At 41.7% G+C, this 27777-nt stretch overlaps 1 protein-coding gene across 1 annotated transcript in view; it reads right to left on the reverse strand.

Annotated features, from left to right (window-relative positions):
• Positions 1-27777, reverse strand: part of RASEF (RAS and EF-hand domain containing) — a 46230-nt gene that overhangs the window by 7152 nt on the left and 11301 nt on the right. The window contains exons 5-17 of the mRNA XM_045562139.1: positions 25480-25575; positions 22791-22868; positions 20233-20348; positions 18057-18125; positions 16391-16475; positions 15336-15424; positions 12286-12523; positions 11856-11993; positions 11594-11741; positions 9387-9468; positions 8094-8208; positions 5079-5198; positions 2601-2677 (exon numbers count right to left, since the gene is read on the reverse strand). Coding sequence (XP_045418095.1) covers positions 2601-2677; positions 5079-5198; positions 8094-8208; positions 9387-9468; positions 11594-11741; positions 11856-11993; positions 12286-12523; positions 15336-15424; positions 16391-16475; positions 18057-18125; positions 20233-20348; positions 22791-22868; positions 25480-25575 — 1451 coding nt within the window. The remainder of the gene's footprint in view (positions 1-2600; positions 2678-5078; positions 5199-8093; positions 8209-9386; positions 9469-11593; positions 11742-11855; positions 11994-12285; positions 12524-15335; positions 15425-16390; positions 16476-18056; positions 18126-20232; positions 20349-22790; positions 22869-25479; positions 25576-27777) is intronic.

Raw genomic sequence — 27777 nt, forward strand, 5'->3', positions numbered from 1 at the left:
GTACAGAGGGGCCGTGCTGGTATCACTCTATGAGATCTAAATTGAGAGTGTATATGTTTTGCATTACATGTAACTTTCTAAAGGTTGTAAAACTTTTAAAAATGGTCATTTTACCTGTGGAGACTGTAATATTTCCATTGGAGGCTTGGGTGTTTTGACAAGCAAATCTGAAGGCAGAGTATAAAGCAATTAAAGTTTTCACAGATGTGCTTTATTTATACTTTTTATACTTAACACATCACTAATATCACCAGAGGCCCCAAACCAGGCCATAATGCAATAACAACAATGAAAAAAAAAAACCCTCCATGATAAAGTGAGTCACAAAAAGCTTATCGTATTTAATTGTCTACACCTTAAAAAAAAAACCGTGACCTGCCCATCACAAAGCTGAAGCGAGCGCCTCACCAAAATGCCTTTGCACACCAGTTGTTTTAGGTAAACAAACACAAGCCGGTGTCTGGGCTACACCGCAAACAAGCCGGTGTCTCGGCTATACCGCAAACACGCGACCCAACTCGCCGCACGGGAGGGGGGCGGGGAGACCGGTGCCTCACGGCCTCCCCCGTCTTTACGACACAATTTACGACACCATAAAGAGAATCCATTCTGCGCTCTGGGCGTGACCAGGGCACTTTGGAGCCATCGAACTTTACTGTGACCCTATAAGACAACGGAGCATTAAATAGCGATTACGGTATTCCGTGGGGGACAGGTCACCACACAGAATCCCGGACTCCCGGAATTAGAAAGGACCCTGGAGGCCATTTTACTCAGCCCCCATCCTTCATTTCCCAGATTACAGATGCCGAAAGTAAGAGGAGACTCGTGCAAGACTCCATAGGTATTTAGGGGTAGGTCAAGAATGGACCTGAAGTCTCCCGACACCACAGTCCTCCAACATGCTGGGCAGCGGCCGGCGGGCGACCACACGCGAGGCCTGCCCGGCGGCGGCCCTGACCGCCGTGCGGAAGCGGCACCCAGCGCTGCGGGGCCCTGCCCGAAGACCTGCAGGGCCTTCCCCGCCGCCACCCGCCCCGGCGGCTACATCACTTCCTTCCAGGAGTCCTCACGCTAATGAAACACCAACACAACCATCTGAAAAAGTGAAAACACCTGCCAGTTCAGCAATGGCTCCATCTTCAGGGAAGTCGCACACTGCATTTCACTGAATCCCACCCCCTTGACTGAATGTAGCTCCTTTGGCCAAAACGACTGGTGGTGTCTGTGCACCCACAAGTGTGTCAAATTTGGTATGTGACCCAGTGTATAAAGGTTTTACTCTGGCTCTTTTTTGACAATTGTGATATTAGCCCATGATTCTTCTATTAATACTAATAACAGGCCAAAAACCAAGTAATTCAGTTGACTCCATACATGTTTAAATATTTGCGGGTTTTTTTGTTTGTTTTTTTTACACCTGTTCTAAGTCATGCTCAAAGTTAGCACTGTTTTTGTTTTTAAACAGAAATAATTTCCAGTGTTGTGGGGAGAGGCTGGCTATCTCTCTTGGACTGATGTCAAAGTGGAAAATGTTCAAAGATGCTGGGTGTAAGTCCAGGGCATCTGCCAAGCCCTGCTACAAATTAATGCCAAGCAGCCACCTAAAGTCCTGGGATCTGTTCCCTGATTCTCCCAAGTGAGGACAACGGTCTATCCCAAGGCCCTAATCCAAGCGTTCTATTAACAGAACTCTACTCTATTAGGCACTATAAATACCAAGTCATTAATTGAAAAGCAGAATTAAAGATACTGCAAAGTATTTTAACTGTCAATGTTTATCAGCAGAAGAGGCCAATTATCACACTGAAGTTAAGATTCTTATAAAATCCCATAAATAATCAGAAAAAGAATGACTCGGCGAAAGTTATGGTTTAACTTTGTCTGCAGTTAAAGATCACTGTCCTGAATTTGTTAATGCATGTTTTGATTTTTCCCTTTTTTTACCTTCTATTTAATCCCTTTAGGCCAGTAAAGAATCATCTTTTTATTTATAGCAGAAAACTAGACAGAAGAGAAAACTCTTAACAGATAATGGTGTTATTTCCTGAGACTACCTCAAGGATTAAAAGACACACATTTATATCCAAGTTCTTTAATGATGCCATTTTCATTCTAATCTACATCCAAAAAATGTTATTTACTGTTAACACCATTGCCTTAGCTTAATAATTACCTAGGTAGTAATTTTGACAAAGTATTTCCAACTGGCAGTATATACAATTTGCTTTGTAGGGTCTCCCCCTCTTTTCCCCATGAAAATGTCATAGTAGATAGTTGTATTCATAACAGTCTCCTGTGTTTAAAATCTGGTTCCTGGAAATGATTCATGAGTCAACTATTAGCTTTGTAGTGACATTTTGCAGAAATGTCAGCTGCACCTCAGATGCACCTGTTTTGTTTGGCAGTAAAGGTATTTTGCCAGTGTTCTCAGCAGCATTACCAGTTTTTATAACACCCGTGTGTATTTGTTTCTCCTACCATGACTGAAAGACAAGCCAGTGTTTTCCAATGTATATTCTAATAGCACATCATGGTCAAGAAAGTTGGTAAAAATTCAATCCTACACCTGGTTTTCCAAATACAAGGCAAAACTTTACCGAGCAAGGTGGAGAACAGCTTCCACAACATTGGAACCATCTTTGGCACTTGTTTCACAGAATAATGCTCCATAGGTCTGTGGAATAGAAATATACACAATGAGATAAAATAAAGGCTTCAGTTGGGTTTCCTGGAATTGTAGCTTTTAAAATCAGTAAAATAAAATAAAAATATTTCCCTGTTGAACATGCTATGAAGCACTAATAGCTAAGAAACTGAGTTTCAATACTAACCAAAAAAATAAGTTTGAACTCAGTTATTCCAGGAACAGTTCCTAGTCTGAGATTTTTTACTTTGCATTAAAAACAACAAAAAATTTCATGTTTTACGGTTTTTATTTCTGTCAGCCACATGCTACCAAATGTTTGCTATCAAATAATTTGAAAGAGATAAAAATGATAGCTTGAAGGTACCACTAAGGAATTGAACATCCATGGAAAGCACAATTCCTTTGGGACAGCACTAACACACATCCTCCTTCATACTTTCACCTTGTCCTGCCAGGACCCCAGCAGCCTTTGTGTTGCTAAAACTGCTGGACTTTTCTAGTCATCTATTATTCAGCCTCCCCGTGGTTATAAACATGATAATTGATCATGTCACTCTCCCACTTCAAACCTTTCAATGCCTCCCATTCCTCTTTAGGTAACTGTGCAAATGCTTTTCCGTGGCCAGCAAGGCCCAGCCTGACGTGGCTGCAGCCAAGTTCTCAGCCTCACGGACCCCCGCCACCTCCCCATCAGTCACCAAGCTCCAGTAGCCCGGGCCTTCCTCTGTTTCCCCAGTGCCCCAATCCGCTCCCACCGCAGGACCTTTGCTCTTGCTCTTAGTTAGGTTCACCTCCACCCCCTCCACCCCTATGCCAGTCTGACTCCTGCCTACTTTTTGAATTTTTAAGATAATCCTTCCTTGAAGTGAAGATTAAGTCTTTTCTAACGCTGAAACGTCTATTAGGACTTCCTATCATAAAACCTCTGCATTCTTCCTGCACAGCACTTGCCACAACTATAATTGCTCAAGTTATTTTTGTGTGTTGCTGTCTGATAAGCAGGAGACTTTTTCTCTTACTAAACAACTGAGTGTGCGGTGGGCCTGGGTTAGAGGGTCCCGTGTAGGACAAGGTGAGGCTGCGATGCTTGCTCTGGAGCAGGGACAGCAAGAAGAGCTAGACAATAGGGAAAGACTCCATGAGTCCCCAAATCCACAGTAAATCTACAGAAATCACAAAGCAAATGTATTTCTAGTAGAAACAGCGCTGCTCCTGGCTTCTATCTCCAGGAAGTTATGGGATGAAACAGAGACTGCTCCTGAGGATGAGGATGCTGGAGGGTAGAGGTCATGAGATGCACAAGGAAGCAAACCTTGGGAATGCTGAGAAATCACGGAAAGGGAATACAACTGGCAGGTGGCCAATAACGACTAGACTCCAAGGGGCTGCGTGGGACCATCTGGCACGTGGCTTACAGGAGTTTAACATCTGTGTCCCCCTAGACAGGAAACTGTGCAAGGGCAAGGAACGTCTGCTTTGTCCTCTGCTTTGCCCAGCACATAATAAAGTGTTTTTCACATGGTGGATACAAGTAAATTATGTGTCAAATGAATCTCCCCTGCATTTCGCTGCCTAGTTTTGACACTTATCACATTTGGTTTGCAGTTCTCAAATTTAAAACAAGAAAGATTTTTCTCATTTACAGTAGTAAAATTGAAACTTCTTTTTAAAGTTCACATGCTACAAAGTAGTCCTTTCCTGGTGCTGATGACAGGCGACAACATCAACATCCAGTCAGACTGCCATAGTGTGACTTTATTTGATCCCACGTGCATCTGGTTCCTTGTACAGGTAAGACAGGTCATGAGAGGGCCACATAGCATTCTGGCAAGATCACAGATGACAGTAATGGGAAAATAAACACTATCCATGGACATATGCTGAATAAGAATGCGTTTATTCCTGTATACAAACCCATGATCCAAAATAATTATTTAGACTATTCCAACTAGGCACAAAGAAGTCTTCAATTCCCTTCCACCCAGGTGAGACACTGCCCCATCTCCTGTCCCTTGGCATTGTAACCCTCTGGAACCAAACCCATCTTTTCATAATAGGACACCCATTCTTTACCTGGATTCCAGGACTAGAGGAGAGTCTAGGGGTAGAAAATGTCTGGGTGAGAGTCTAGGGGTAGAAAATGAGTTTATTTCAACTCCTCTTTGTCAATGATACTTAGTGGGGGAAAATTATCATGTGATGGTTTTACCTTAGTGGGGCATTGAATCCTTAGCATGATTACTTACACTCATGAAAAGGGGTGAATACTGGAGTCCTGCCTGTGTAAGAAAGACTGATACCTCATCAAACAGGGTGGGGGTTATCGAAGAACCTCCTAAGCAAAGGCAGAGCCAAGTGAAAGGCCACAGACTCCAGACCCATTAGACCCTTATGTTCTCTTCCAATTTAGACCCACACTCCCTCTTACCATGGCCAATTTTTCTCCAAAGAATCCTGAGACACATTGTTGTCCATCTGCAGCAGCAGAGTCACGAAGATCAGCCTTGTTTCCTACCAACATGATAGGAATAGTTGCATCGCTTGCATCCTACCATGAAGGAAAAAAAATGGGCAAACATCAAACACTGGACAAATTATGACGATGATGACAATAGCAACAGCTGCAGCAGCAGCTACCATTTTCCCACTATCCCTTGTGTGCCAAACAATGTATAGATGGTATCTTTAAACTTCAAAATATCTCTCAAAATAGCCATGGTTTTTCCCAATTATAGGTGGGAAAACTGAAATTCAGAATGGTTCCATAGGAACGTGTAAGGGCCAGGGTCTAAGCTAACTCCATAATCCTTGCCACCATACACTGCTCCACCCTTAGGTTAATGAATAGGGTAAAAGGCACTGGGATTAATCTGTTCTGCAGCAGAGGAAACATACATCTGCTCATTTCTTATTTCCAGCACACAGAGCACTACAAACCAATACCAGCTCAAGAGCCATGACCACAGAAGGATATTTGGCTGTGGGGCCCATATAATTTACTACAACTTTCACGTCAAACAGTGGTGATTACAAGTCAAGTTCACTATCTCAGGTACGAAACACACAAGTAATTCTTCAGTTATAATGGGACAAAAGTGGAGTCTGAAAGTTCCACACTCACTGCTCTCTGATTTACAACAAAAGCAAAACACAAAAGTCCCGAAGGTCAACATTTTTCTTATAAAGAGCCAGGTACCAATCATTCAAAGTACTAGATTCTAAGGATGATCTTCCCACAATCAGCGTATGTGAAGTGTCACAGTGGAGCTCCTGGAATGTGAGATGCGAGTGGCAGGGCTGAGTCTGAGACCCGCCTGCCCACCAGCCGGCCACTCGCCGCTGTGTGAAGTCAGGCAAGTCTCGCCAGGTTTCTGCCTCAGTCTCCCTATCTGTGAAAGGAAGGGCTTAATGAGGACACAGCCCACCTCAGCAGGCCATCATGAGAGTCAGAGAAGATAACCTGACCAAGCACAGAAACACAGGTTTCTGGGTCCTCAACAAGAGACGCGGCAGCCCTGACAAAAATACGTGGGAATCACTCCTGGCAGTGACTCGAGTGGGTGCTCATTTGGTTTGGTGCTATGCCTAACACAGGATCAAGAAATGAGCTTTAAAATGAAATTATGTTTGACTTCTCTTCTTGCCACACAACTTTCCTTTGACCGAAGGCACCAGAGTGTAATAAAGCAAAGGGGAGAAGGGAATGGAAGGCCCTCTCTGACACCAGCTGCCCCACCCATTATGTGCTCTTAATTGCGTTTCTTGGTGATCGCCTCAGGATGCCGGGGGCATTATTTAGACGTTATTAGTCAAATATTCATTTGAGTAAGCTAAGGACGTGGGCAGCTAAGTGACTTCCCAGAGTTACACAAGCAACTACCAGCACATCCTGCAAGACCTGACTCAAACATCTCCTTTGCAGCGAGGCTACCTTGATCCCACCAACGAAAACTGCAGACCTTGTTCTCATCGTAAGGCCTTTTAACATGCTTTTTGCTTCTATAACATTATCACTTTCTAGCATGTTATTTCTTTTTTTCTGTTTGCTGCTTTTCATGCGCCTGCCTCCACCCTACCCCAAACTCCCCAGAACGCAAGCTCCACAAGGATAGGGCTTTGTTTTATTAACAGATACATCCCAAGAACCTAGAACAGTTCATGTCCACAGAGTAGATGATCAAAAAATGTTTCTGAAAGTGTGAAAGTCAGGAAGAGATCTCATATCCCAAGTATCTCTACCCAGCTTTTATGCAGATATTTGATCAATAAGTTCTTCATGATAGGTAAATAAATGGCCCAAATTTTATTTTATCCATAATTCCATTACAAGATTTTGTAACTCTGTGGTTTTCTACCAAAGGGTATCAATTGTTAATTCAGAGGGTCCATTCACCACTGAGTCTACTGCTTCTCAACCCTCCGGCCTACTCCATGACTACAACATTCATCTCTGCCCATGTTTATAGTGGCCATATAAACTGTCCCTCTAAAATGCAAATTAAAACTATAATGACATAACACCTTGCCCCTGTCAAAATGGCCATTATTATTTTTGTGTGCAGAAAAAAGTGTTTTATTTATTTATTTCATTTCATTTCAAAATACTAAGGGGGTCCAAATGTTTTTGTTACATGGCTTGAGTCAGGGCTACAAACGTGCCCATCATCCAAATAGTGTTCACCGTACCTGTTAGATGGGCTTTTGCCCCTCCCCTCCTCCCCTCTGTCCCCTGCTGGGTTGTAAATGACTTTTACTTCCCGATGTGCACTTGTATGCCCATTGGTTAGTTCCAATTTATTAGAGAGTACATGTGGTGTTTGTTTTTCCACAAAATGGCCGTTATTAAAAAGTCAAAAAACAATAGATATTGGCATGGATGTGGTGGAAAAGGAACGCTTATATACTGCTGGCGGGACTGCAAACTAGTACTAGTTTGAGTAGTACCGTGAGATGTCTAAAGACCCCAAACCACAGCCAGGAGGAGGCTGGGAAGACAGCTGCCACAGAACGTGGACTTCAGCACGTCTCACATCCAGGTGGTGCTTCGCCTATACTCACACACGGAAGCCCCTCCACACATCCAACCACGCTACACACCCAGCCATGCCACCTCCTTGTTTGTAAGGGCTGCTGCTTCTTAGGTTGCCTGAATTCTGATTTGCTTACATGGGGTTCTGATTTTATCTGTACGAAAACCCAGAAGTTTTATTCCCAGAAGTTCCCTTTTGGTTGTGTCCTTGGCTTCATGGAAACTTGGCCAACTCGTGAGGAAGAGACCATGCTGCCAGTTCTGCCTCTAGCATCCAATTCTTCCTGATAGGAGAAGCCACTGGATCACTGGCTTCTAATCAAGTTCACTCTGACAAAGAAGAGCAACGGCATTTTCCAAGATGGCCTATAACTCCTTCGTGCAGTTTTCTGTTTCTCCATTTTGATTTCTTACCTCAATCATATCTACCCATTCTCGTACATTCAGGAAGCTTTTCTCACACGTAACATCATACAGCAGCAAAACACCATCTGCTCTTCTGAAGTAAGACTTGGCAATACTTCTGAATCTGGGAAAGAGAAACGTACGTAATCAGTCATTTTGTGCTGCCTCATCCATTTTCTCTTTTATGCTCATTTCTTTTTCTCATCTTCTAAAATCAGCCCCAATTGAGAAGAATCTAACCGTAACATATTACTGTGAAATAGCCATCCCCAAGGCCTCGAATGACCTGGTGAAAGGTAACAGGATGAGAATCTGGCTGACTGATTTAGAAAAGCCATTCATTTTACCTGCCAAACAATCCCAAGAACATCTAACCACCCCAAAGCATAACCAGGACAACGTTGAGAGCATCATTTCTAAAAATCTCAACCTCAGCAACAAACTACCTACCGGAACCCCCCTGTGGGATGCAGGCAGAGGCGGCTAGAAGGAGGTATACACTAGAGAAAAACTATTTGGGGGTAGTGGGAAGGGAGTATGGCACGTGGGTGGAAGAACTGACAGTGTGGACCACCACAGCACGCCAGAGCTTTCCACACACGGGGGTGGGGGGATTCATGGGGAAAAGCACACCTCAACACACATATTCAAGTATTTTAAGTAGGGCCACGTCAACCACTAATATATTTAACATGTTGAAACTCCCAGTCTGCTAGAGAATATGAGCTTCACGAGGGCAGGTACTTGTGTCTGTTCACCATTGAATCTCAGTACGCTAAACAGTGGCCAGTACAGAGGCAGGCAACCCACACTTTCATGTTAACAGTTGAATAGGTTCTGTCCCCAAAGTTAGATAAGATTAAAATGTGTGCTTAATGCTCTGGTTATCGGCAATGTATGCAAGATAAGGTACCATCACCAGATGTGCATCTGCTACTTAGTCTGTACCTCTCCCTTGAACGAAAGAGAGCTGACTGGTTCTTTGCCCATCCTTTATTGTTCCACAACCATGTAACTCCTTACACTGTCAGTCGTTTGGGAGTGTTTTGCCTCTCTTGTTAGAAAAGGGCACTCTCTTTGTCCCAACAGCTCAAAGGAAGCTTAAAGACCCTCTTCTCCTACAACCCATAGATAAATGAAGGAGGAGAGGATGTGGGAAAACATAAGCGTTCTTAAAATGATAATTATCTGTATAATTATAAAGCATGTCTTAATTTTATGAGTATAAAGGGCATCAACTCTCCTGCAAGGCTTGTCTATGCAAACCCAAGCGGAGCTGGAAATGTGATGAAAAGTACTTGCCTCTCCTGGCCAGCCGTGTCCCAGAGCTGCAGCACTGTTCGCTCTCCATCCACAATGAGGGTTTTCATTTGGAAATCAACTCCTGAGAAACACGAGAGTGGAGAACATGATGTAAATGATTCCATTGGCTTTTTACTTCCAAGCCCTATTTAGATGAGGCAAAAGCCAATAAGCTCAAGCTCAGTGAGGTAGAAAGGAATGAACGTGGCCTTTAAGGAGAGTGACCTTCTAGTGCTAATTATAAGTCAGACCACACGTGCCCGTGCAGATGCACCATCTGCAGGTTGGCTGAGTTGGGGAAGGATTTAATCTACAAAGGAAAAATCCATGTTCTATTTCCTCAGATGATTAGATGCAGTCAGTCGTGTGTGTGTGTGTGTGTGTGTGTGTGTGTGTGTGTGTGTGCACGTGCGTGTGCATGTGTATGAGTGGATATGCATGGAAGTGCACGTGTATATATATATACACATATATATATATGTATATACGAAGTCTGTCTGGAAAGTATCCAGCCATGTAAAATGAAAAATAGAGACATTTATTGAATTAGATACAAGATAAAAGAAACATTGTACATAGGACAATGACACCTCAGTTCCCTTCAAAGTAGGCACCTTGGGACTTGACACAGTTCTCCCAGCGTCTCTTAACCTAACCCGTACATGTTCAACATTCTCAGGCGTTCTGCTTGTTGCAGGCCTTCCAGAACATGGATCACTTTCAACACATTCTCAACCATCTTTCAAGCATTTGTGCCACACTTATTTGAGCTGCACTCATTGCATCATCCCCAAAAGCCTTCTGAATCATCCGAATAGTTTCCGCAGAGGAATTTTCAAGTTTAACGCAAATTTGATGCAGATTCATTGTCTACTCACTCAGTCACTTTAAGAGTCTCATGCTCTACCAACTGAGCTAGCCGGGCGACCACCTCATTCAGTCATTTTAAATGCAACAGCCACAAAGTACACAAGCTCACTCAATGGCGGCTAGCACCCCACTGACTGGTACAGTGAAGGCGTCATTGTTCACGCATGCGCATTCCGGTCTAATAGCCTTGGCTGCCTGGTTACATCAATGTTGGGCAAATCATTTTCATTATATTAACAATGGCTGGATACTTTCTGGAGAGACCTCGTATATGTGTTTGTGTATATATGTGTTATGAGTGTGTGTGTGTGTAGATATGCACCTGTAGGTATATGCATATGTGTCTATGTATATGTAGTATATATGTGTATGTGTGTTTATATGTATAAATGTATATGTATCTACACACACATACACATACACACACACACACACACACACACATATGTATGCATCATGGTCTCCAGAAACCAAACAAAACAGTCTTTTTATGAACCAAACTGAAGTGAACTTTCAGCTTTGTTATCATGAAGAATGTATCAAAAAACCATAAATTTACAAAGACGCCCATTGTGAAGAGGGCAATGAATTGGTTTCAACATTTCTGGTTATCAGAGTAAGAACACTTTAGATGAAGAGGACAAATAAATGATAATTTGTGTATCTTCAACTCCTTTTACTGATTATTATGCAAATTGGGAAATCAGGGAGCTACTTATTCTACCGTTCTGTTGTGAAGGTGGGAAGGGAGCATACATCTGGCTATGATTTTGACCACAATGACAAACTAGCCATCAATGTTGTCACTTTATCAACATCAGAAGACAGCTTATCAGAAAGGCTTTACCTAGTCACCGTGTGTAAAACTGCAACACTCCCCAAATCCCACTTTATTAAATTTGCTTTTTTGTCCATTTCCCTCCATGGGGATGGTAAATTCCTTGCAGGCTCTGATTCAGTTGGCTTTCATTGTTTATCCTTAGCTCCTACAATAGTATTTAGCTCTTAGTAGGACTCAGGAAATATATGCTGAATAGATGAATTTGACATCTCAGGCTTTAAACTTGGTTCAGTTCATCCCACTGGCTAAGCAGATAGCTCTGTCCTTTGTCAGTCTTCTTTTCCAACAGCCAACCAAGTCTTAGCCAAAAGCAGAGAAGGACCAACGAGATACACATGCACACACACACCCCTATATGCATGTACGTACATACAGAGAGAAAGAGAAAAAGAGATTTGTATATCTGTGTATCTATGTATATAATCCCAAAGAGGAGGGGAAAAAATCAAGCTAAGGAAGGTCATTTTTCCATTATTAACTGAAATAGGAGCCATACCCAGCGTGGCGCTTGTATTTCCTCGAAATTCATTCTTACAAAGCCTCATGAGGAAACTAGACTTCCCCACTGCCGCATCCCCAGCAAGCACAATCTTGTAAGTCTTCTGTGAGCTAGAAGATTTATGGTCGTCATCCACTAGGTCTGTCTGGGGGAAAAAGCCACAGTGGGTGATAAAGGTAGGGCCAGTTTCTTCCTAATAAGTAACACGGCACAGAAACTCATCAGTGTTCAGAATAAGAGTGTCTCAGAAACGACCTACCTGGGCAGAAAGTGCCGAGATGGGCTTTCTTGATGAACTAACAATGCTGCCTTCGCTAACAGAGCCCTGGGGCTTCCAGTCTAAGACTGAAGCCACCCCCTCCGAACCATAGGTCTCTTCATCCCTTATATCAGGAACCTATTTTAAAAAAAAAGACAGCAGTTAAAAAACAAAGTCTCTCATTACACATAAACATCATGGATGAAAGAGAGGAAAACTACACAGCTGAATCTACAGTTGATGCTGTTCTGGAAAAGAGTGGCCCTGAATGGCAATCCGTGAGACTTTCTCTCTAACTTGGTGGAGGAAAAAACATTCTTCTGGGTATGCTTCATAGGTATGGCCTTCAAAATGGATCCCATGACAGATACAGTGACGGATTTCAGTCAAAGATAAGGCCCCTAGGAGAGCGGTGGTTGTAGGGGCTTACATCTGTGTCTGAAGCATTGTCCCCAAAGCTCTCCTGAGCCCCGTGTGTCCTCTGAAACCCCCTCTGGAGCTTGTTGCATTCCACCTCCGAGTCATACTCGTTGGAATCTCTCAGGGTAGACAAGCCACTGTCAAAGCAGCTCTCGGGCAGGCTGTCAACTTCACAATTCATCCTCTGCATAGGATCACAGAGAGCCAAGGAGTCGCAGTCCTCATCCACGTAGGAAGAGCGAAATGACCTGGTGATAGAGGAGACCACTTTACCCGAGCTGGCAACGCTAAAGAATGCACAGGCCATAGACCACACGCCATTACATGGAGTTGGGGAAAGTGACATTCTCACTCTTGCCAAGAGTCCTGATGTAGTTCACGATTAAGTATCAGGGGAAACAAAATGTTCAAAGCAACATCAGTTCACTCTATGCAAGAATCCAGTAAGATAAAGACCCTCAAATCGAATATTTAATATAATAAATGAAGCTATTTTTTAAAAAATCACCTTCTTTATTTCCAGATACAGAAAGAATCAGCATGCTCAAGACATAAATGCAATCTCAAGTTGCATGTACACAGATCATGAAGCCTTTTTACTTTAATGTGGTCAGACCTCATTCTGAACAGTGTGTCCATTTCCAGATAACATCTCCAACTTAAAAGGGATGCTGAAAACCCAAAGGGGAAAGGCAAGCACAATAATGTGAGACTCCAGCCCCTCAGATACGAGCAACAGAGTAACACACTCAACTTCAGTCTTAACGGTTTCTCTCTTCAAATACTTGAAGAGCTGACACATGAAGAAGAATATATCCTCTCAGGTTGCACAAGACAAAATAAGGTCAACTTTTCTGGGAGTCCTATTTCTAATAAACATGGTGAAAGATGACAGGTGATTAGAAACATGTGGTCCTGGAATGTGTGGTCTGACGTATGAGTTGAGTACGCTGACCCTGAGTGTTGACACATAGTCTACAAACACCCCTACAGGTGTGTGTGAAACGTTTCATAGGGAGATGCCTCAGAGAAAGGCTAGAATTCCTGACTTGATGGATTTTTCCATTTGTGACACCCTAAGACTTTATAAGTGAGGAAAAAATTAACGGCTTACTCTATGTTGCTCAATTACTAAGTCTTTATTTTGAGGCAGGAATTTGATGCCATATCTCAATTTATACAGCCAGCTAAAGGGGTGTGTGTGTGTGTGTGTGTGTGTGTGCGTGTGTGTGTGTGTGTGTGTGTGTGTGTGTAAATATATTTTTATTGTTTCATCATTTAAGAAAGTCTCCTTCGGAAACATTTTAAGTCAATCTGTAAGATACATAAGAAAACATTCTTTTTTTAAAAAAGAACCTATTTGTATTTTTGATAAGGAGCAAAGAAGAAGGGAAATCCCAAATTGAGGGATCACCTCCACGAGTATCTATCTAGACTCTGAATTAAAATGATAGGTACAGATCAAACTTTCTCAAACTCAACTGAAACACACATCCTTTTCAAAGTAAAACATTTTTACCTGCTCTAAGAATGTTTTCATTATAATTAACTATGTAAAAATATAAAACAAGTTTTATTTTTGGTCCAAGTTCTTACAAAAAACACAAAGCCAAATTTATAAATTAAAATCAACCAATATTTGATTATAAATAAAAATTTACAAGTTAAAAATCAAATAAAACTATAAAAACAATAAAATCAAATGTGCAACATGCTTTTATTAAGCTTTCGTATTAGCAACAAGAAGAAAACAAATGTTAATATCTTATATCAAATTAATCAACCCCCAGAAAGAACCCCCCACAGTGGTCTCCAGTTATAGCTCAAGATGAGCACATGAGTGCTATGTTCTTGTCACTCGCAGGGGCCAGTGATGTGAAGCCTTTGTCCCTTAGAACCTTCTGTTGAGGAGCTTTTAGTTCAGTACTTATGAACCTTATTTCTGGTGTCTATTCTTCAAAATGAATCACGGTAAAATTTCTGAAATAATTTTCAGTTATATACCACTTCCCCCATTTGGTCAGAATTGATCTTAAATATTAGCCAAGAAAAATGGCATCACACCTACACATTTAAAAAAAAAATCTATATTTCTCAATGACAGAACAGTCAACTGCCTATCAATCTGCCTATCAATAGGCCATTAAAATGTATTATATAACAAATCAGTGAAAAATAAAAACATTTTACACCTGAATAGAATTTTCTTAGAAATGGTCACCAATAAGCCTTGGTAACAGGCCTTCCTGGATGGCAGCTTGACCATTTGCTATCATCAGGATATTAAGAACATCATTCTTTTTACCGAAAGTACTCAAATGAAAAGGGGATGAACATGAATCAGAAAGTCACAAAGCAATGGAGAGCTGGAAACCTTTAGTTGATGCCTTTACTTCCACTTTCAAATTTTGACATACTACAAAATTAACTTTCTAATTAGCAATACTAGACATATGTGTATATACACACATGTAATCCTTAAGTGTTTATTACTAGGTCTAAAGCAATAACAGGCCCAATATTTTAGTTCATTTGTTTAAATACAGGGCTAAATTTTAACTTTTAGTAAGCCTCTGTGACTTCTTCAATACAATAGCTTATAAACATATACTAGCCATGCTTCCATTTGTTTTGAAAGTTTCCTTTTCCTGCAACTAGCTCACGTAATGTATGCTGGGCTATTAAACATTTACAGATCATGCCAACGGTGTCAACGTCATATGCCATGTACACTGCAACTTCATGTATCACAACTCCACTGGTTTCCCTGAAACGTCTCTTACTGAGTCCACTTCTAAGAACCAAGATGTGATGTGAGGGGTGAGGTAATTGTGAGCATACATAAAACCAAGTCATAACATCTTAAGGAATAACTTTGCCCTCCCTGAAACATTTTTACTTTTCGTATTTACATAGTGTGCATTTCAGAACTTCAAAATAAGATCATAGACATCAGTAACCAAAATACACTCTATTATTTTAATTCACCTTTAAGAAAATTTACTTTCTTTTTACCTTTGATCCGGAAGTCAAACAAAAAGCAAGCAGGTGTTAACATACCTGTCATAGCCCGGAGTTTGAGGAGAATGACCATTGAATCTGGGACTGCTTCTAGTAATTGTATTCCCTGGGGATATATTATTTATGCGCTGTAATATATAAGTAATTATTTGTTAGTCCATGTAAACATTTTATATCCACACAGGCAGGGACACACACACACACACACATTTTTTTTAAACTGTAGCACACTATTTAACTTTGAATGTAACTAAAAGTTCAGTATGCTACAGGAGCAAATGTGAGCATGAAAATCAAGGAAAATCTGCAACACAGATAACTGACCACAGTACTCTCTCCTCTTCATATCTTAATTCCAAAGCCCACTGCATATTCCGTAAAGGAGCACTCTGGCTTCCCAGGTTGCCAGGATGCTGCAACACCAACTTCCTCCTTGGACTGAACCTCTTCTCAAACCATAATCTGGCTTAGTGACTGACTCTTCCATACCCAAATATGGCACTGGAATCTTAGGATTGAAGCTGGTCCCCAAAAGTGGGATAAGAGGCTTTATGACAAATGCAGTTTGGGGAAAGTCTTCAAAATTCCAAATGGGACTTAGCTTGTTTCTGCAGGAGGGTTTGAAATCCAAGGCCCCATTCTGGTGATCTCACTGTCATAAAGAAAACTCAGTGTGTCTAAACTCACCCCTCAGCCAGACCCCCCTTCTCCCTCCTCTCAGCGAGGCAATACTTTAGTTTTAACTCCATGGGATTTTCCACTTTTTCTTATACTACTGCTATTTATCTGTGTACATCTTGACTTCCTACTACATTATAAATTCTCCCAGGGCAAAGCTGTCATCTTATACATCTTTCTCTAGTTTCCTAGAACATCTAACAAAAGAGTTGGTTAGCAGCAAGGCAATTATTTCTGCAGAGGGGTAGCATAATTTTTAATTTGGAAAAATGCTGTCTCCCTTTATTTGATGGGAAGAGTTTTGCATTATTGTAAGGATCTATATGTTCTTCTCTAAGAAATTACATGATTTTCATCACCTTCAAAATACTCTACCACTAGAAAGAACGAAATACATTATATATCATGTGGCCTACCAAGGATCTGTTGAATTTGCTGTAACTGTTTTCAAGGGCACTCCTAAGGCCGTCGTTACTGTCATGCAGCTTCCGGTTAGCTGTTCTGCAGAGTAAAGACACAAACAGATAAAGAGAGAGACAAGGAACATCTTAGTGGGGGTCAACATCATCACCTTCTTTTCAGGCTGTAACATTCGGAATGTGGAATGACATCACCTTTTGCAACTTTCTACCACCTCCCTTTAGGCCCCATAAACTGAGATCATGATTCACTACTCAAACTACAACAAATTAATTGATTGGTTATTGCTCTTTAAAGGTCTTGGTGCATTTTAGGAATGAATTAGCTACGCTGTGGAGCTCACTCTTCCCCTCGGGTACCTCCATGGTTTGAACAGACTTCATGCACGTTTGTTACCTAAATGCCTGAACCTACCCGGCCAGTCCACACATTGCAGGGCCAGGAAGGGATGCAGCACGTTCTGTCAGCCTCACACCCCTGGCACCCTACTCAAGGCCTGGTGTACCATCAGGTACCAGATAAACACTTGGATGGTAACCTCAGTCAGATCTGGGTTCAAAGCCCAACTCAGGTACTTATTTCCATGTCACTTAACAAAAGTCCCTTACACTGTCAGAGCTTCAGTGCTCCTATACAAAATGAGGATATTAACAGAGCCCCTACTTCACAGAGTGGCTAATCTTCCCCTGCGTAAGGCCAGCTCATCCTTCACACCTCAGCTCAGTCCTCACTTCCTCTGGGAGCACTTTCTTGACCTTCTTGGGTAGGCCAGAGCTCCCCTTAGGAGACACGGACCTCCCCTTTGCCATATCTCTCACACTTCGCATTTCATATGTATTTGTATGATTCTGGATCAGTTCCTGTCTTCTTCCCCTAGAACAGCCCCACCAGGAGGCCTCAGCTCCTGGCACACATGACCTGTAAAAGGTGCTGAGTAAAAGTGCATGAATGAATGAATGAATGAACTCAAAAGATTACTGTCATAAAGGAACTCTACAGTTGCCATAAGTCAGACTTAATAAGTACTTAAAAATGGTAATAAAAAATTGGTCAAGCCTCGTTTTACCTCATTTGGGGGAACTAAAACCAGAAGAAAATACTGCATGGGTGGAAAAGAAAGAAAGGGGAGGGAGAAGGGAGGTTTGTGGGGAAGACGCTCAGAGGATGGAATCACTGCAACTCAGCTGTGAGGCTGACAGAGCAAGTGTAACACGTCCATCTGGGGAGAGAAAAACAACCTAAGGAAAAAAACAGCCTAAGAAAAAATACACCTGTAACCACACACAGCAAACTGGGAAAGAACGACTACGTGGGCAGGGCCCGTGGCCCTCACGCACATGAGGAGCCTGACAGACTCGGTGTACAGAGAGCTCACGCAGCCCAGGGCTCAGGCCATTCTTTACAGAGACTCGAAAAAGACACATGGGACAGATCCCCTGACTTGTGAGGGGTTTTAGAGAATCACACTCTATTCCCTGCATTTGAATGATGTGTTTAGGATTAGAAGCATCGGAGGCGAGGCAGATACGCTGAGTGGGGAGGAACACACGCTGACCCGCACACCCCATCTTGAGAGGGCAACTCGCGTTCTACGTGGTGTGTGTCTGATTAACAAGAAATAAGTAAAATGTAAATGTGATGAGATTTGATTTGAGCACTTACTGGAGTATTTCGATTTGCCTCTCAAGACTATTTCGATCTTCTGTGTACTCTCGGATTATTTCCAGATCCCTGTAAGATCATATTGTATGTTTGAATGAGGATTAGATGCCACGTCCTGCCTCACCTGCACCCGCCCTCCTAGAACCTCTTCCACCTTTCTCAAAGACAGGTGTCCCTGGCCACGGTTTTCTCTCCTCTCCACGTCTCTGTGGCCTCAGCAGCCTCCTCTCCTGCTGCAGCTCCACAGACACACCCACAGCCTGCGCTTCCCCGTGCCAGCATCTGCCCCACCACTGACACTGAAACCTGGAGCTTCTCCTTAACTGGACACCGGCACCCACCAGCTCTTCCATCCCCGCCCCTGCTGCCCAGCTCTGTTCTCCACGGGGACTGAACCCCGACCCGCTCCCGAGTCCCCTCTCCCCAGCCTGTCGTGTAAGCAGTGCCCTCAATCCTCTGAGCATCCTCTGCTCATTCCAAGCCTTTCATAATCCCAGCTCCATCTATTTTCTCCTTTCCTGTGATTCCTTCTCCTTTCTGCCGGCCTCAACCCTAGCCCTGCCCTCCCTCCTCTCCTCACCCTGAGCCACAGAGATACTCATAGCACCGGGCTTGCTAGAAACTGCCCCGGCCGTGCCTCTGGTGCTTTATTACGGAAGCCCTGGGCCCCCCTCAACCTGCGCACTCAGAGCCTTCGCCACTCGCCTCCAGCCAGCAGTTCCCCCTTAGCACACAAACCCCATCATCAGCGCCCCCACACTCTCAGGCTATCAAGTTCTGTCCACAAGATCCTTTCCATTTGCTCCCTGGATGATACAGCTAAAAGTTTCCCAATTGTCTATAAGCATTTACATTCCTTAGCCCAAAATTCCGGGCCCTTAACACTACAGCCTTAAATGAGCTTTTATAGTTTTTTTCATCTTTTGCTTTTTCAATTCAAAATATTTCTTGCTGTCCAGCAGTCCAACCGCCTTTCCCCAAGCCAGACTTATCCTTCCCCATGTCCCTGCCCCTGCTTCGGTTATTGCCTCGCCTGGAACATCTCCGAGACTCTCTTTCCCCATCTGAACAATGGCAATAATGGAAGTCCCTATCCCATGGGGCGTTCTACGGACTGAATGAGTTAGTACTGGTACGGCACTGAGGACAGAGCCTGGCAGGTGGCAGTGCCACAAGCTTTGAGTTGCTGATGTTGCTGTCTCGCTGCCTCTTCCTCCTTTCACCAGCACAAACCTATCCCTCTGCCTGAGCACACCTCTAGCGTCTCCTTTTTAATAAAGTTCTTTACTTCTTCTCAACTAAAAACTTTTTCTGTGACCACATGGCACTTAACCCAAACCATGACCCTGCTGCTGGTACTGCTCCTGAGATTATTTAGCCCTTACGATGTTTTACTCCATCATCTTTTTGTTTTTCTTCCCAACCAAACTTGAAGTGCTTAAAGAGCAGAGACCACATCTTTTCTTTTGTGTGTACTCTACACTTAAACTCCTTATCTAGCTCGGGGACCTGTATATATAGTAAGTACTTAATAAATGTTTCACTGTTTTCCATTATAAGACCTTAATTCTGATTAAAGTTTGAAGACAAAGAACATGTTTTTCCCAAGTGTATATGTCCTAGAGGATACGTATGTATACAAATATCTATATTATTATATTTACATATGTTCACATAAATATCCATGTCTATATCCTTTATATAGAAATACATGTCTCTGAGTGTGTATGAGTGTGTGAGTGCATTAGGTCTTATGTTATTAACATCATACTGCAAAACTAACACGTAGAAAAATAAAATGACTTGCCTAAGAGGTCTGCTTTTCCCTTTCTTATGTTTTATGACCAGGATTCCTACTGTAAAGCACTTTACTAAGCACTGACTCTTGATACTTTAGGTATATTCTTCTAGCTCCAAATCTAATATTTATTAAGCCCTGCACTGTCCTAAGCAGCCAATAATTAAACTAATTAATCTGTTTTAAAAAAATCAAAACCAAAAAGCATTAGGAAATCTGACACCGAAAGTAAAATAATTAGAAAGAAAAGAACATATCAGCAAAGTTAATACCTCACCCTTTATTATTACATAGCTTCATATATATGAGCTTCATTTGCCTGGATGATCATCTAAATGAATGTTCCATTCAAACTAAAAAAGAAGTAAAGTTTCTTACCTTTCAGAATTCAGACTCTGATCAGCATAATCACTTTTCAAAGCATCTAGTTCACTCTGAAGGAAGGCTATGTTTGTCTGTGCTTCTAAAAGATCTTTCTTAACTTTCTGATTTTCCTAGAGAAAAGCAACACAGTAGAACATCAGAGTCAGAGCTTCAGCTTCCTCTGCCAGGGAGAAGTGAAGCCAGGTGTAGCTTAGCCCTCTCCTACGCCATGCCCACCCTTCCATCATTCTTCAAGTTTTGATATTCAAAGAACTAATTGTTACTTCAAGGTAATTTGAAATTATTATAAATAATTAAAGTATAAAAAATCTAAATCCTCAAAGTTGTTCTTCATTTCTTTATGCGTGACATTTGGTACCAAATTACAATAGTCAAGAGTGTATCATGATGTACTTTCACGTGTCACTGGCAAATTAACTAACACCAAACATTTGGACACCATCTTTACTTAACGAGAGCTATAAACTACCGATAAACATTCCGTGGAATTAATTGTACCTATTACCAGGTACACTGGCTACCTTTCACAATAAATTTTATCACTTAACATTTTTAAGTTTTGCACTTAAAAATAAACCTGTGTGATTGGGAAATTTCTATATGTTTCTTACAAAAAAATTGGAGGTTTCCATTTAAGATGGTGGACTGAGTCCATGACTGTTGTTTTTCTCTTCTAAAACCCCATTAACACGAAATACCAAAGGAAATAAACCAGTAACAGTTAGAAGAATGGAAGAGGGGCCCATGAGCATTCAAGTGACTTACACACATTTCTGGAAAATGGGAACTGAATGCAAATGCACCGCCAAAGGGGACAGAGTTGGGGGAAGGAAACTCCGAAGAAGCGTGTTGAAGGTTCTGATGTAGAACAAAGAGGAGGCAGGCGGCCAGGCCGAAGCCAGAAAGAGAGAAAGAGGAGGCAGGCGGCCAGGCCGAAGCCAGAAAGAGAGAATGAAACGAGGGGCTGTCAATAAGAGATTAAAACTGTATATTAAGGCAGCCCCCCAAGCCCACCCCCTCTCTTACGCTAGCAAAGAACAGCAGATAGCCAGGATAGATCCCAAAGGCACCAAGACTGGGAGACTGTCTTTTAAAAACTGAATGACTCTATAAGGAAAGCTAATGCTTCCCTCTGCATATCCCTGCCTCACTCATTCTGGTGTGGGGTCCCACAGTGTGACAGCCACCTGCACACACAGAGCTCCTAGGAAGACACCTTCTCAGGGGAGAGGCCTCGAGGTAAACAGCTGTTTATCTAGAAACACAGAACTCCTACATCAGCCACCTAAAATGATCAAGCTAAGTACCCTTTACTTTAAAATATGAACAGATCGCCAAGGATTTCCAGATATTTGGGGAGAAAAAAGGCTGCTGAAAAACCTAAATAAATAAACCCCAGAGAAGACCAAGAGAAGCCTATGTATCGAGACAAACTCAACAAATTTTAAGGGGAACATAGACATACTTAAATGTTCAAAAACTGAGAAAATTTCTCTCTCACATACCCTTTCTGAAGAAGTTCCTTGAGCATGTACTACAGCAAAATGAGGATAAAAACCCAAAGGACAAAAATTATAATATGTAAAACATCCCAATGCAACAAAGGACCCAATAAAAAAAAATTCCAGGATGATACATTGGTAGTAAGTTTAAAAAACAGTCCAATAAGAACTGAAATGTCATGGACTCTAAAATTAACATATTCGAGAAGAAAAGTTAAATAAATTTCATGCATTGGAAAGAATCAGTAAGAAGTCAAAGCATCAGTGATATCATGATAGAGTTTCTTTTTATAACAAGAAACCAAAACCTCGACCAGAAAATCCAAGAAAAACAGGTAACTCTATAAGAAAGTCATGATCCAAATACAAAGCCAACTAAGATATGACAACATTTGTAACTGCTCTTATATTAAAGAAATTCATAGACACTGAAGCCAGGAACCTTCTCTTTTAAATGGTACAGGCATAATGACTGGAGAGAAAGAAGTGCAATCCTTGCTCACTTCCTGGCTCTGTGATGAAGTTATTTAGTATCATAATAAAGAAAATGTTCTTTATTTGCTTTTGAATTTTGGAGTTAACCTAAAATCAAAATAAAGAAAACTTAATCACGATAACAAAACAGATGTACATATTATCAATTTGGTCAACAGAAAAGCAAAGATATGGTCAGTGGAAGATGGAAAGAGACTGAAAAGGGAAAAGCTGGAGGAAGGGCAAGGCACTGACATCCTCATCTCACGAAATCAGGGACACAGACCAGAGCCAAATGCTACTAGAATGCAGCGTTAACTACGTTCCATAACGTTGAACCACCATGTCTTTACTACTTTGAATAAAAAATAAATTAAAAGCTTTCACAATAAGTGGCATATCCTTGAGGAAAAAAGCATGCACAAATAATACCTTTGCTCAAATGTATTTTAAAGACTTTCTCTAACCATAGTATTAATTTCTCCTTCAGCTGCTATTCCTGGAACACTGAAATAACAGCACGATTACGTAGTCTAACAGGAAGTGAATTTCTGTAAGTGAAAAGGTGATTCTTACCATCGATAAATCATAAATTTGCTTCTTCAGTGCAACCACATCTTCCTTTTGACTTACGTGTTTTGATTGTTCTTCGAGCTGAAAGAGCAAATAAAAGTTGTGTGCTTACAAACAGACTCACTTGGAACTGCTTTAAGTTTAGGATTATCCTTGAACACAGATATGGAAATTTCAGAAGTCTTCAATTTTCAACATTACACAACTTTATAAATCATTAAACTACATCAAATCCACAAAAATTTAAAGATTTCTTCTAAACAATTGAAACATTTTTTAAAAGTTTTCATTATTAAATAAGTTTTCCTGGAAACAACTGAAAAGCTCTTTTTAGAAACCATTTAACTATTACACAACCAGTCCTTGCCTTTTCCAGTTACACTGAGAGAGTCTGGATATTTATACTCTCCTTTATATTATCTACACTTCACACTTTCTATCCGGTATTATATTGATAATTATTTAGGAATGGTTTATCTCCCCTCCTAAGAGTGTAAGATTTTGTTAAAAGCAGTGTTAGTGTCAGATCCACCTGCGTTTTCTTCATGGTGAGTTTAAGAAATGCTTATGAAATAACCCAAATCAATAAAATCTAAGCATGACATGAAGCTGGAGACACACACACACTTATACAAATACATATGTGAGTTCTGCATGCTGGTTGACTCATTAGTATTAATTACCAGACTAAACTGGTTCAGGAACATCTATAGCATGGAGAACAAAAATGTCTTTCCTACAAGTAACTTACATCCCTGGGAACTGAGGGGATTTGTGGTGTGCACTTAGGAAATGCCTGTGCATCGACCCAAGTGGATCCCGATTCCATCAAGGCTAAGGACTGTGACTCTGGACCCTGTTCACTTGGCCAGGTGGTACCAAGGGAAGGTTTTTACACGACTACGTCATGACTGCCAAGTGGCTGACTGAGAAGAGCATTCTGACTTCAGAGAAGAGAAACTGTGGGAAAAAAATGATTTTCTCAGAATCAGTGACATAAGTTGTCGCTGACTGTAACACACTGTAAACTTTCCTTTGGTTCTTCACCGCCTTTCACATACATTATCTTACTGTTTTGTGTAACGACCACACTGGGCAGGCAAGAAGTCTGGAATAAGTGAGAAAGCACAAACCATGTAGCGAGATGGCGTCACCAGTTACTGGTCGTGTGACTCTGAACAAGTTATTTAACTTCTCTAGAGCTCAGTCCTTGCCTGTAAAAGTAGAATATTTACACCTTCCACAGAGACAGTTTGACAATTCAATTTTTTTTAATTATGAAAAAGAGCTTAATAAACTATAAAATCAATAAATTATCAGTTATTATGGTTGCGTAGGACAGTTCATTATCAATCCCATTTTCCAGATGAGAAACTAAAGACCAGCAAGACAAAGGGAATTGTGCCAGCTGCTTCAGGGAGAAACCAGTACAGTCTGGACAAGGACTCAGAGTTCCTCACTCCTGACTTACGGCCTCTCCTACTGTTCAGTGACATTTAGTCTTCACCATACGCCGCATAAGGGCAAGAAATTCTGTCTCTTCTTGCAGACACTGTCATGTCTAAAGATCCAAGAAGCCAGAGAAATAAGTGAGGACAGTTACTATTAATAGGAGAATCTATGGCTCTGGCAAGAAGAGGAGATTGGCCCACTCAATTCTATAATCCAAGCATAGTATGTATAGTCTAATAACTTTTGAAAATTAAATATAAGGTTGACATTGATGTTAACTTTTCAGGAAGGCTACTGAGGAGAATTCTTCATCACCCCAGAGGTTTAAATTACAATAGCCTACAAAATATAGTTAATCATCACTTAATCTCATTACCACTTTCTGGGGTGATTATTTTTTAACTATTCATTTTCATTTTAGCGAAGGTATTTGCATTAGTTATGTAAACAACTCGCATGCGAGAAGTGAGTCCAGTACAGTGCTGGAGCCAGCCGCACCGGCAGGGGACAGTCTACTACTTTAAGCATCTCTTCCCAACTCTGAATTTAGTGATACCAACTTGTTAGCTTCAATTAGTGATGATGTGAGTATTTACACCATGGAAATCAGCAAATGCTACAAATCTCCCCCTTCTCCTCCACCCACCTGCAGAGCCAGCTGCCAGCACATCCCTGAGTGAAACAGACCCTGCTCATTAGAAATCAAGTAGAGCAAAAGCCAAAACCCCATCACACCTTTGCTCATACTTTAAGAACTTCTTTCTCACCTCTTGCTGATCAGGGGTCCCCTAGATCTGAAACTTTCTACTTAGAACAGCAATAGTCACTTCATTTAGTAAACAGTCACCACATACCTACGGTGCACCTTGCAGTAAGCTAGGGGCAGGGACACAGGGATGAATGACCAAGAAAGACGGTGCCACTGCTGTCATGGAGCAGAGAGTCCACTGGACAAGGGGATGTCAGGGCACAGGGCTGGTGAACACTAAGGAAGCAAACTGAGGTTTGATGGACAACTCTTCAAGGGATCCGAAATATTTATGAGATCTCTGCAAAACACAGGTGGCCCCCGAAACACAAGAGGAACTTGGGGACCCATAGAAAAAAGTCTTTCCAAAGAGTCCATTTGACTCTAAAATCCGATTCTATTTGCCACTTCAGCACGATTCCAAAACTTTTTAGTTGTTAATAGCATGGAGACACTAAGGCTGTTCCTAAAGTCTAGCTGCCGCATTCCTACCTTTTTAAGCTTTTTTATGGTCACCTGCAGATCTCCTACTTCGGTTTCATACTGACGTCTGAGGTCACTGAGGGCTTCCTCAGCTTTGCGTTTTTCCTAAAGGCAAAAAAAAAGAGATTTTGTTAATTTAAATAGGTTCAGTCTCTTAAAATAAACAACCTTCAAACCCCCAAAAGTGAGAAACATTCTGTGTCAAACGAAGGCTGACCTCAATTCTCCTACACAGGGAGGGTGACGAGGGATGGCAGAAGGAAGCCAAGTGACTTCAGATGTACAGCAGTTCTGGAATCGAAACCCACGAAAGTGAAAGAACTACAGAGTCCCACAACCCACATACACACCTCACCTGGGAGTGACACCTCTAGGACTGTTACATATGATAAAGGCCCCAGGACATCAATTAATTAATTAACTAATTATTGCTGTAATTATTTAAAAGCTATGGCACAGCAAAGGGCTGCAGTGCTCGCCCACATCCTATCACGCCATCAGGCACAGCAGCTACGTCCTTTCTCCTAGAGCTCACGCCTCATCTGAATTCGAATCACATCACTGCAAATCTCTGTGCCAAGTCCTACTCCACAGGCTGGCACCTCTCAAACGTGTCCCTTCAAGTTCTCCTGGAGCAGAGAATGGCAAGAGGGTACCCTGGGAGGTCAGGGGGTTGCCATTCAGAAGCTTCTATGAGCTGACACATCTCTAAATTTCCTTGTTCTCTTAATAAATTATATAATGTTATATCCTATGCTCAGTATTCAAATGGCTTTATATCAATAGCCAGTGAAATTCAGTGTACGAACATTCACTGATTGCCTACCATATACCAAGAAGGGTTCTAGGCACAGGCACCTGGGGCGTGGGGTGGGGACAGAGCAGGGGACAATGCAAACCGATGCCCCCATGCATTCTAGTGGGGGGACAGGGAACAAAGACGGTTTTAGGCGATGATATGAAGAAGAAGAACAATCAGGGAGATGTGAGGGGAAGCCAGCTGATGGGGTAGGCTGGGCCTCTCTGCAGAGACGGCTTGCTCCCACATCTGCGTACCTGCCCCAGTGAAACGGTCTCGCTGCCTGCTTATTGGCTGTGGAGCCTGGGCAAGCTACTTAACTTCTTCGTGCCTCCATTTTCTTATTAGATTATTGTGAGGAGTAAATTAAAGAATCCATATAAATTAAATAATCTAAGTAAATTAAATACTCCATGAAAATTAAATAATCAATACAAATTAAATAATCCATGTGCAATGCTCAGTAGAAGAGCAGCATTTTACCTAAAGGTTAACTTTTTTTTTTCTTTGAGATAGGGTCTACCTCTGTCACAGAGTGCAGTGGCATCATCATAGCTCACAGCAACCTCAAACTCCTGGGCTCAAGTGATCCTCCTGTCTCAGCCTCCCAAGTAGCTGGGACTACAGGCATGCGCCACCATGCCCGGCTAATTCTTCTATTTTTAGTAGAGACGGGGTCTCGCTCTTGCTCAGGCTGGTCTCAAACTCCTGAGCTCAAGCAATCCTCCCGCCTCGGCCTCCCAGAGTGCCAGGGTTACAGGCATGAGCCACTGTGCCTGGCCCTTTTTCTTTTCTTTCTTTTTTTTTAAGTGGCTATCTTGACTTCATCCAACTTAACAGGTGAGGCTACAACTACTTCCCACTTTCCAGGTGGATGAAGACACCAGGCCTCACAAGGAGGTGCTAATGATGCTTCCTGGCACCAGAATGGGTTGGATGTGAGTCTCTCCACTTGATCCACAACCACAAACGCAAACATAACAACTTTATTCCAAGCTCAATAAACGAACTTATCACTAGCTTCTTTCATTCCCAAACTTGGACAGGGAGAGGCTGGGAGATCAGATAGGAGGTTATTAGTGTACCCTAGGCAAGAAATGGTGGTGGTTCAGATCAACTCTTCACAGACTTCCAGCAAACTGAAATGGAGGGAACACATCCCAATTCATCCCATGAGACCAGCATTAGCCTGATACCAAAATCAAAGATTTTAAAAGAAAAATTACAAACCAACATCTCTTATGAATGGAGAGGTCAAAATGGTAAATTAATTCCAATTGAATTCAACAATTAATTACAAGGATAATACATCATAATCAATTGGGGTTTATCTCAACAGTGTGAGTTTATTATAACATTCAAAAATCAATGTAATATTAATATTCTAAAAAATTAATTAATATTCCAAAAAAGAAAAAAAATGATCATTTCCATAGAGTCAGGAAAAGTATTTGACAAAGTCCAATATCCATTCCTGATTAAAACAATAACACCAAGAACAATAACAC

This window comes from Lemur catta, chromosome 10 (genome assembly GCF_020740605.2).
Source record: "Lemur catta isolate mLemCat1 chromosome 10, mLemCat1.pri, whole genome shotgun sequence".
In the NCBI taxonomy this organism is placed as follows: domain Eukaryota; kingdom Metazoa; phylum Chordata; class Mammalia; order Primates; family Lemuridae; genus Lemur; species Lemur catta.